At 25.8% G+C, this 11,690-nt stretch overlaps 3 protein-coding genes across 5 annotated transcripts; 2 read left to right on the top strand and 1 right to left on the bottom strand.

Annotated features, from left to right (window-relative positions):
- The first annotated feature begins 5 nt into the window (after positions 1–5).
- On the top strand, positions 6–1,777 carry LOC132923910 (3-ketodihydrosphingosine reductase). The gene is made up of 7 exons (XM_060987911.1): positions 6–374; positions 432–597; positions 748–893; positions 952–1,143; positions 1,232–1,399; positions 1,474–1,575; positions 1,655–1,777. Exons 1-7 carry the CDS (start codon positions 264–266, stop codon positions 1,769–1,771), a joined length of 1,002 nt encoding a protein of 333 aa, XP_060843894.1. The 5' UTR covers positions 6–263; the 3' UTR covers positions 1,772–1,777.
- A 672-nt stretch (positions 1,778–2,449) lies between these two features.
- LOC132923879 (arrestin domain-containing protein 3-like) lies at positions 2,450–6,045 on the bottom strand. 2 transcript variants are annotated; one of them, XM_060987867.1, is made up of 6 exons: positions 5,663–6,045; positions 5,433–5,585; positions 5,086–5,294; positions 3,846–4,028; positions 3,595–3,786; positions 2,450–3,511 (listed from the first exon to the last, which is right to left on the bottom strand). In XM_060987867.1, the coding sequence occupies exons 1-6, from the start codon at positions 5,775–5,777 to the stop codon at positions 3,077–3,079; spliced, it is 1,287 nt and encodes a 428-aa protein (XP_060843850.1). In that variant the 5' UTR covers positions 5,778–6,045; the 3' UTR covers positions 2,450–3,076. The 2 variants fall into 2 exon arrangements, with proteins under 2 accessions (XP_060843850.1, XP_060843856.1); XM_060987873.1 differs by having other exon boundaries at positions 5,433–5,610; positions 5,663–5,788.
- Positions 6,046–6,591: 546 nt separating this feature from the next.
- LOC132917589 (ubiquitin-associated protein 1-like) lies at positions 6,592–10,815 on the top strand. 2 transcript variants are annotated; one of them, XM_060978394.1, is made up of 6 exons: positions 6,592–6,860; positions 8,797–8,939; positions 9,070–9,188; positions 9,268–9,906; positions 9,970–10,158; positions 10,217–10,815. In XM_060978394.1, exons 2-6 carry the CDS (start codon positions 8,897–8,899, stop codon positions 10,448–10,450), a joined length of 1,224 nt encoding a protein of 407 aa, XP_060834377.1. In that variant the 5' UTR covers positions 6,592–6,860; positions 8,797–8,896; the 3' UTR covers positions 10,451–10,815. The 2 variants fall into 2 exon arrangements, with proteins under 2 accessions (XP_060834377.1, XP_060834376.1); XM_060978393.1 differs by having other exon boundaries at positions 6,593–6,824.
- Positions 10,816–11,690: the final 875 nt, after the last annotated feature.

Raw genomic sequence — 11,690 nt, 5'->3', positions numbered from 1 at the left:
CGGAAATTCAAAAAATTACGTATTCCAATTTCCGAATTCAAAATTCTAATTAAAAGTTTTTGATTATCATAAATTCATAAATCATGAATCAAAATGCCATAGTCATTCTCATAAATAATAAAATAACTCATCATAGCTCATATTTTCATAGTATGATAGTATTTACTTTTATATGTTTGTGACCGTTCATTGTTTACATTTTGTCTGACATAGAACACACACACTGAACTCTATACTCTATAGTTCAGTGAACACACATCATAATGTTAGCATTTATAACTTTCGGAATTATAGCTTTGTCGTTTGTTTTAGCTACAGTTTTCAAATTTAAATTCGTAGCCAAGAAAAAATGCCTACTTGGTCGTCATGTTATAGTAACACAAAATAATGTTGTGTTTTTTTCTAGTGACTTATATTTTTTATTTTTTCAGGTTACTGGCGGTTCAAGTGGTATTGGTAAATGCATTGCATTGGAAGCTGCTAAGATAGGAGCAAATGTGACTATTGTTGCAAGAAATGAAAATAGACTTCGTTCAGCATTGGAAGAGATTAAAGGAAAATGTTCAGATAAAAATCAAAAATTCAACTATTTGTCTGGTATATTGTGTGTTAAATATTTGAATACCATAAGTACATAATTAATAAAATGACTGCTCAAATAGGATATTTATCTTTAATTTATTAGATAATGAATTATCTAATAATTGTTCATTAAATAAGGTTTTTAATTGTTTGATTAATGTTTAGTTGATTTAGCGGGTAATTACAGTATGGTAGAAAAAACTTTTAATAACGCAATTGAAGATAATATGGGACCTTTATATTTGTTCATAAACTGTGCTGGTATGGCTATTTGTGGAACATTAGAAGACAGTTCCACTAGTGATATGATGGTATTTTTAATTTTTAATATAAAATATTATATAACTTATTAGTTATTAATTGTTATAGCAAATGATCAATACTAATTTGATATCTACGATTCAAGCTACTAAAGCAATAGTGAATAAAATGAAACAAAATGGTTACGGAAGTATTGTTATAACTTCATCACTAGCGTCTTTCTGTGGTATTTACGGTTTAAGTATATACTGTGCCACAAAATTTGCACTAAGAGGGTTTGCTGAAGCTTTGAGAATGGAAGTAAATAAATATTAAAAACTTGAAGATACTTGATATAATATTTACCTTGTTATATATTTTAAAATTTTTTATTTATGTATCTATGTAGACAAAGCACTTTGGAGTAAAAGTGACATTGGCCTTGCCTCCTGATACAGATACCCCGGGATATGCTAACGAGTTAAAAAACAAACCACTGGAAACGTTGTTGATTTCGGAGACAGCCAAATTGTTTACACCAGAAGAAGTAGGAATTAAGATTCTTCAAGATGCATTAGTAATTTTAAAACAATTTTATTTTAGTACCTCGATAAATACTTTTTATTTAAATTTTCTAAATGTTTTTTTTAGGATGGGCATTTCTTTAGCACTGTTGGGCTTGAAGGTTTCATGATGACTATTTCTTGTGCTGGAATGGCTCCAAACACTTCTTATTTAGAATTAATATATCAGGTAAAACATAAGTGCCAATTATTAATAAAATTTAAGTTATTAGCCACAGAATTTACTAATAAATTGTTATGCATTTCAGGTTTTTGGTGCAGGAATTTTAAGGCTGATAACTGTTTACTATCAAACTATGTTTGATAAAATAATTAAAAAATGTAAATTAGATAGAGAAAATGTTAAAAATAATAAAACACTATAAAATAAATTTATAAAAAACTTGATAGGTTTTTGTTAAAAATATTTGATATTATTACTATTAATTGTTGAACAAATTATTTTAAATGTTTGAAATGACATACAACTGTTTATTTAAAATATAAAACAAATTATATATATATATATATTATAAAATTATATAATAAAATAATAATACAATTTCACAGTAAAAAAAAATACATATTATTGTTATAAAAACTTTACTTATTTAAATGTTTTAAAACAGTTTAACTAAAAAAATATATTTATTTATTTATTTTGTTAGTAACAAATATAATCACAAAAGTAACACCTTAATTTGTATTATCTATTATCTTAAAAATATATAATAGATAATATTTTTAAAAATATAGTATAAAGAAATTAGTTATTATTTATTAGAAAGCTATTCAACCTGTTTGTAAGTTTTAATAATTTATACCTATTATTTATTTAGTATTCGCATTTAAAATAAAAGGTTGGGTTTAGCAAGTGAGTTGCCAGTAGACCCAGCATACTTTATCAATACATAAATACATAGAGAAAAAAATAAAATGTATGATATTTGTTAACAATGTAAAATAGTATATAATAAATAAAGTTCATTAAATATATAAATTATTATAAAGCACATTAAAGCTATGATATTAACTATAAAGGCACATTGAAGGCATAATATATATGTATTACAAAATATTTTTAACATCTACTATAATAAATTAATTTTGACATTAAACATGAATAAATTTTAATTCAAATTGAAACCTCAAATTTTTTCTCCAATAAATTATTTTTCAATTCAATATTCTTAAATTGTATTACTGGTCATTAAATGTTTTTAAGTTATAACAATATAATATGTTGAAGGATTTTGATATTGGAAATTTAAAAATTATTAAATATTGATCATATCTAAATTAAATTCAACATAAGAACTTAAGTAGAGGAAAGTTATATGACACAAACAAAAAATCGTCCCTGCCCAGGTCACATTCTTATGTTGAATATAGTATATATAAGGTATAAGGTTAAATATTAAAATGTTGAGTAATAATTGTATTGAAATGTATATAATAAGGAAAATATAGCTAGATAAAATATTTGGTATAACTATAATTTGTTGGTATATATAGTATCAGAATAACTAAAAAAATTATAACCAGTTTAACTGAATGCTTTTCTATATCCAGAAATCCTATATTATGTTTAAATTAAAAATAAATGTATACTATTCAAATACTTGTTAAATTATCAACAAATCCTCAATGATCTGGATGTAAATTTAATCCAGAATATCCAGGATATAGCATTAAAGAGAAGGAGCAGAAGGATTTACTTCTGGAGTATTCAAATTTTGAAATGATGGATTAAATGCCGGTTGTTGTATATTCCCATCCGGATAGGGTAACTGAGATGGGTTATACACTTGTGCTTGAGGATACATTAGTGGCTGACCAGAGATTTGTGATGTATTTGTCGTTTGTTGTGGATAAGGAATAAAAGGAGGTTGGCCATATGGTGGAATTTGCTGTGCAAATCCGGGAACAGGAGCAGGTAAATCTACAGGATAGGTAGGATTGATAGGAGCAATGAATTGGCTATTTGCAGGATTATTGTAATTAGGCAATTGAATTGGAATATTAAATTGAGGTGCATCTTGGGCAATAGTTAATGGAATATTACCCATTGCAATTTTCACATTAATATCAGTGTTTTCATACATACCTCCAGCAATAGCTTCTACCTGAAAATAAATAAATAATTAAATAACTAGGTCCTGTTATATAATTATAAATAATAAATCAAATTAACTATTATTTATATTACATTTAATACATATAGGTCAGTTATAATTCCACAATACTTTAGATTAGAAAACATCAAACTATTAGGAACCACCATTTGCTCTGTCCATGTTTTTGAAGCATGAGCTTCAATACCTTGTAAACGTAAAACTGCAAGCTCAGATGAACTGAAGTTGGTTTTTTCACTTGGGTGTCTTGCTTTAAATGTTAAGTCCTAAAATAATCAATTATTCTTTAGTAAAATCATAAAAATAACACATTTTAAAGCATTACTCGTTTCAACTTAATTTTAACAGCATCAATTGCTACATTACTATTGTTATCCAGTTCAATTGTAAGAGGAATAATTTGTCCAGGTACAAAACCACTATAAGGAATACAAACTACCAATGTTGTTGGGCCAGACTGGCAGCAACAGCAACAATAAAACTTTTCTTTTTCTTCTTTTTTGGGTTCCTAAAAATGACCAAGTAACAAATATTAGTAATTGTTTATTATCTATTTCTTTAGTCAAAGTTAATAAAAACCTAAATCATACTAGATTGTGTAAGTTATTATATTCTATTCAGTGAGATAATAACTGACCAATCCTGTGAATTCCCATATGATACCCAACTACCGAAATGGTTATAGGTGGTAAGAGATCTCCATTATGATTAAATATTGCATAGGGATACGGAGAAAAATTGATTTTTTGTCAAACCACGGTGTATTATCTCGCTGAACAGAGTATTGTATTCATTGTACTGTTAAAAATATCAAATAACAAAGGTGATATGAAAAATAATACAATATAACAGACTATGCTCTGTTCAAGTTAAGTAATATAATCAGCAACATTTTTTTAAAATGGGGAATCAGAAAACAAATGTTCGTCCTCATTGCGATGACAATTATATGCCTCCTATATAGTTTTAGCCATGCTTCTGTGCATAAATTAACCGCCAACTATGTTTCTTAGCTTGAACAGAGTATATATGTTGGAATTAATACCAAAATTATACTTATATATTTTATTTAATCTACATACTAATGAATATATAAAAATAAATTGCTCTTAAAATAAATAAAATATCATTAAAAATGATAAATAAATAATTTAAATAATGCGAAGAAATTTTTTTTAATTTTTTATATTATTTATGAATCAAATTGTTTAAATAGAAAGTATTGACCTAGATTTTAGTATACAATTGTAGTTTTCTAAGCGAAACACAGTAAAAAAATGTAATATATACTATACTCTATTCAAAATGAGAATGTGTATGTACAGAGACCAGTTTTTGTTAGTGGTGGTCAAATAATGTTCATCTATCATCTGTCGTTCCTATTGAGTTTACCATCTCTTTGCCTGCTATGTAGTGAAACCATGACCATGTGCACAAGTTCACTGCCAGAGTATGAACTCATTCTGAATAGAGTATAATAGTATATTATATTTTATGAAGGGAACAATGATACATGTAATTCAGGAGAAAAAATTGTCTATATTATAAAAATATATGATACTTGCAGCTAGTGATGGTTCATCATTTAAATTTAATGGAGAAATAACTTGAAATATTTTTTCTGTTTCTTTATCTTTGCCCCATGGAATATCAACTTTAACTTTTGCTGTATAACGAACGTGTCCATACTCGCCATTAAATGTGGATGGTAACTGATGAGGTAAAGAAATATTAAATGGATAGACCTGTTCACCCGCTTCTAATTTTGATTCTCCTTAAAAATAATGATAAGTATAAATAAAAAATGTAAAAAAAAATACTAATAAAGATTCCTGACTTAACTTTTACCAAATTTCACTATCAGTATTGAATTACTAAATAAGTTTAATGTTAGTAAATCATTTTCATTTACCTCCACCTCCAACCAAAGTCATTTTATTTTCAAAATATTCTTCTTCAGCATCATATTTGACAGAGTAGTTCTGAGTTTCACCATCATCGCTTCTACGAGATTCTTGTTCTGTCCATGAAACTTTAGCTTCCCCTCTAAATTTCAATTTAATACCTATAATAACATCCAGTTATGACCACTTTAATAATGAAAAATATACCATATACCTATTCTTCTAATAAATCACTCACTTCTTATTTTTACAGAACTACTAGTAGTTATCAATACTCGTCCAGTAATAGATTGGCCAGGCATAAATACATCCGTGGGATTATCGAAAATAATCTGTAAATTTGTCACACCCATCGTAATTTAAATTTAGTAGTAGTTGTTATAAGGTATAAAAAGTGAACCGTCAGACTGATGACAATTAAATTGACTGTGATCTAAATGACAATAACATAAGTAATTGAAATCGAGTGCCTACGATTATTATGTCAAATATTCAAATGACTAATTTTATGGTATGTACTAGGTATGTAATTAAGTAGGAGGTATGTCACAGACACAGAGTAGCAAGAGGGTACTAAAATCTACGTCCGGCTGACAGTGAAGGAGTGGATAGCAGTTAAAAATAACATCTTGCATCGTATCAATATTTTTGTTATCACATTAGTCATTAAGCAACCATGGTTGTTATTACCGATAATACTGATACAGTAGATTTCAATGATTTCATAGACGATAGACCTTTTTGAAATTCTAAAGGCTCATCCCAAAAAAAATTTTGATTTCCAAATTAGGTAACCTAACCACCCGGGATTTTAAAAATAACTTTTCCGATTTACTCTATTTAACAATAAATTAAAATATAATAGTTTTCAAGCTATGACTTTTGAATAAATATAATATAATTCACAAACGTTATACGTTGTAAACACTATAGGCAGGCATGCAGTAAGGTGGACTTAGAGACTAGAGAGGAGACAGCTTTAATAATATTACCAAGGCTCTCTAGGACAGAACAGGTGGACCTATAGTTTACCAGCCAGTTTAGCCTATTTTTTATGTTTACCGTGGTATGTAAAGTTACTCCCTGGTTCCGTGATAGCATAATGTTAAATTTGTTATCAAAATATTACATTCAATATTGCATAATAATAAAATAATATAATATTATTATGTGTATACATCTTTTTTCACTAGTTTTTTTAATCCAAACATATTTCATAATGTTTTAATGTACTTAGTGCAGTTATAAAATTAAATCTGCACTAAAGCGTCTAAAGCAATTGATTACTTTTTGTTTGATTTTTACTTATTTTTTAAATGTCTTGCTATCAAATTAAAAAGTTTTCTTAATTTTAAGTTGTAAAAACTATTTAAATAAAATTATATAATTACCAAAAAGTAGTAAGTATTTATAATGACTGACACATTCATAAATAGGTATACGTTTTTAACAATTATTGTCTATAATATAATTATATTTAAACTAATGACGCATATGATAATAAGTCTCAAGGACTCATTGTTTTGCTATTACCTGTTCAATTCTTCAATGTTTTTACTATTCAATTGTTATTATAATTAAAGGTTTTATTTGGAATACTCAGCTACTTAATATGTATTTATATTTCAATGTATCTAATCATCAGTTATATTATTTTTTTTATTAATACTGATTTGCTAATCACTTTTAACAAATATTGTGTTAGTACCTAGAAAGTACTAGCAAATACCATTAGATAGATTTTCTTTGATATTATTAATTATGACAAGATGTTAAAACATTTAAAGTTTTATACACATCAATTTTATCTCACTAGGTCATTCCTTAGCCACAAATATTAATTAAGATTATAATATCAGTTTTTTAAAAAGTAAAATAAAAATGTATGGAATACTAAACTTTATTTTTGGAATTATTAAAAAAGACACGTGCAAAATAAAGTAATTTATTATATGATTATGTATGTTAGTTAATTAATTTCCATGATGCATATGTAAGTATAAAGCCAAATAAAACATATGTTAGCAACATATGCTCTTTGAAGAACTTTTAAAGTTAATTAAAAATTTAAATAATAATAAAAACAATCAGTCATCGCTATAGATACATATTTTTAAATAGGTAAATAATATGTAATAATTATTAAAATATGTTGCAGGTACTTATAATTATATTTATATTAAATACTGAAATGTTTAATTAGTGAAGTATGTCTTAATCCAGGTATACCTAACACCATAATATTTATATTTTGCTTATACTTTTTTCAAATATATTCCTCAAGTAATAGATAGAGGCAAAAAATTGGCTTTAAAAATCATACAATTTAGACCGCTTATAATAAAAATATTTGTCTTTATAGCATAACAATAATGAATATCATTCTTTAATTCGAATATTTGTCTAATTGGTACTTGCTTATATTCAGTTCAAACCTTAAAGGTTTTTGATGACCTTCCTATTTGTTTTACTTTCTCCGCCCTACATTCATAGTTAATTCTTTATTAAATATTACAGGTATACACAGATTTGTTATAGCCCCGCTATCCATATAACAATAAATACATCGTTTAAATATAAAATAATGAGTTGATTTATTGATGTTAATCTAATAATTCGATGATAGATATATTGATATAATATAATACTTAGAATAATGATACTTTTAAAACAATGATAAATTAAAAAATGTTCATAATGTTAAAAATTATGGTTTCTGTGATTCCCAAAATTCTTGTTTAGTTTTGATTGTCACATAAATTATTAGATTAATATCAATAAATAAACTCATTATTTTATATTTATATGATGTATTTATTGTTATATGGATGCCATGTGGGGCTATAACAAACCAGTACCACATCACATTTTACATTCCTATATACATTTTCTTCTTAGTAAAATTTTTACCAACTTGTTTATTGTACCTTATGATAGATGATCAAAGAATAACTATAATTTATTTTCCATACATATACTTATATACTTAATTTTTATTATGAACTATTTACAGCAGCTAAATTCTGCGCATAGGTTTACTATTATTACCCAGAGAAATATAGATAATTAATTTGACAAAGATGATAAATAGGTATGGTCTGACTGCCCCTTGACATAAACCAGGCACCTTTGATTACAATTCTTAACTTGAATAGTGTATAAATGTTGGATGTATTTACATATACAAACTATGTTTTTAATTGTTTTAATTAGTAAATCAGCTACCGAGTCATTTAGTTTTTTTTAATTCGTTTACTTGTATAAATACTTTAAAAATGTTATGACATATGTATTACTTAGTCATTAAATTTTTTTTTTGTTCATCGAACTGCAATTATTAAATTTTAATTTTAATTTTATTATTTTTGTTAGGCAACAAAATATGAAATTGGCCACATAAACTCAAAATAATATATTAATTAGTTCTATGAATTCACAAGACTTAAATATTGTATAAGCGTTTGTGCTTAATATGTCATATGGTGGAAGCAGTGGACAAGAAAGTGATAAAAATGGTATATTTATATTCTGTTATTTATTTATAAATAAATACTACTTGCATCCTAAATATATTACATTTTTTTAAAATGTAAGAAACATACTACCATATATTATATATGTATTATTAAATATTATTTTCTTTAGGGTTTTCATATATGGACAACATTCCTGTTAAGATTATTGAAAAATATAAGCCTCCAAAAAAGATAGCATTACCTGGTGTGTTACAACATAAACCTACATCTAACGCATTAAAAACCCAGGTAATTAATTACAATATTCTATTTAGATCCCAGTTAAATTATTTATTAATTTTCCGAATTGTGATTATTTTTGTTTTAGTATGATTTTAATTTGGAAAAAAATGTACTTGAGAAAATGGCAATATGGAGTAAAATACGAGAAGAAGCTAAAACTAGACGCCATTTACAGGCTGCTGAGTTCAAAACACAAGATTATTTAGATTTAGATAAGTTAACGCTGTTAAATCCAGCACAACAACAAAATACTAAAGTTTTACAACCAATACCTGCTCAACAAATGAACTTAAAAATGTCTTCATATGACACCATGCTCACTAAAAATATTAATATATCAGATTTTGAGTCTGATACATCCAGTCCATTTGACAACATGGAATTAAAAACTATTAATGATTTAGAAGAATTAGCTTCTGTCTTAAAACCAACATCAGTCTATAATAATACCAATATTAAAAATGTTCAACCATCTGATATAAATGTTTCTCAATATTATCCAAAACCTATTTACAATAATTATTCAGAACATTTTAATAGCAATGAATTTTTACATAATCCTAATATAAAAAACAATCAGACTATTAGTCCTATTCCTAAGTCCAATTCAAATGTTATTGGTGATAAAAATAGTGTAGCAGCTTTGCCACCCGTTACTATGCCAAATATTTTATTACAATTGGAGGCTGATTTAAATACTTTAAAGTATAATGATGAATCACCAGTAAGTATTATAAATCTTAAATAATTGTTATTGTGAAATAATTATTACACACATTCCTTTCAGAATGATCCACAAAAATCTTTACCTCACATTACAACAAATGGGTCTAAATCACCTACATGCTCATTTCCTAATCCATACAGATCACTTTCTCCAACTAGCCAATGTCTAGCAGATCAAATGCATCAAATGGGTTTTCCTTTATCGCGTGCTGCACGAGCATGCAAAATATTTGGTAAAGATGAATCTAAGGTATGTGACTTAATTATCTAATCATCTAACAAAATTGTAACTATCTTATTATTTTTAGGTGATAGAGTTTTTAATTCAAGTACATTCCATTGAGGAGACTAGCGGATACACTGCTGATCGAGTAGAACAAGCACTGGTGGTTAATAATTTTAATGCTGATCATGCAATCACTTTTCTTAAAAATGTTGATAGGCTTATTGATTTTGGATTTCGAGAAGAAAATATATGCAGTGCACTAGTGAAATGCAATAATGATCCTGATAAAGCGCTTGATAGTCTTGTGTCTTATTAACTCAAATTTGCACAAGAATATATTAATCTGTAAGATAACTATGTACTGTTCAGAATTATTATTGACAGCCAAACAGGTGTATTAGATTTATTGTGATATATACATTATACACGTATTACAAAAATTGAAACATATTTTAAAATGGTATACATGTATAATTATTATAATATCTTTTTATTTCATGTAAAATTGCTTTACACTGCTTTATGTTCCCTACTTATATTCTTTTATAAAATTTGAATATAATATGAATGATTTTATGTATACATATTTTTACCAGATTATACATTTTTTATTATTATATTTGTAATTATTAAGAGAAAATAATTATTAATTTTATAATTAATATACATGTGTACCTTAAATGTTACTTTTTTGTTAATTGCCTTTTTTTCTTATAATTTATTATATTTTTTTATTATTAAAAATATATAATATGCTGTTTTCATTTGTTGTCCTTTGAATACTTAATCACAAAAAAGATTAAATTATTATTATTACTCCATCTATGATCTATCAGTTATAAATTTTTCATAATAATATTATATAATTAAAAATTGGAAAGTTCAAATTATTCTACAGATTTATATCTTAAAATTATAATTTATAATCAATACAGTTGAGTTATAAGTTTATATACATTTTATATACCTATATGGCTGATATCTGGAAATAAACACTGTCTTTAGCAACAATTAGTTATGACATTTTTAAACACTATTCTATATGTATTCATTACATAACAAATAATGAGTACATTTTTATGTACCTACTTCAGCCATTTCCTTAGGACAGTAGGCCATGTATCCAAAAACAAATAGGTACTGTCCTGAAATAAGTACATCTGGTCAGCATATAATTTATAAGTATATAATTTAATTGATCTATTTTTGACAAGTTACTTCAACTTATATTGAATTACATACATAGACAAACAATAAAATACTAGTTGTTTTTATTACATAATTTACATAAGTATATTTTATACATTGTACACATAAACAGGATAACATTTCATTACGTCGATGGAAAAATTCATTCAATTTTTTTGATTTGATATCAGAATATTTTATAAATTATTCGATCGAATATATAAAATTATCGTTTATTCTTCACACTGGGTTAATCGATAATTTCCTGTAAGGTTTAGCTGCTCACATAACATAATACATTATCAATAATTTTTTAACAATATATTAGAATGTATGGTTTAAATCTAGTTTAGTTTCAAGCTCGTTTT

Source organism: Rhopalosiphum padi, chromosome 1, assembly GCF_020882245.1.
Source record: "Rhopalosiphum padi isolate XX-2018 chromosome 1, ASM2088224v1, whole genome shotgun sequence".
Taxonomy (NCBI): Eukaryota; Metazoa; Arthropoda; class Insecta; order Hemiptera; family Aphididae; genus Rhopalosiphum; species Rhopalosiphum padi.
The sequence above is the reverse complement of the archived record's forward strand: the minus strand, read 5'-3'. Positions and strand labels throughout refer to the sequence as shown.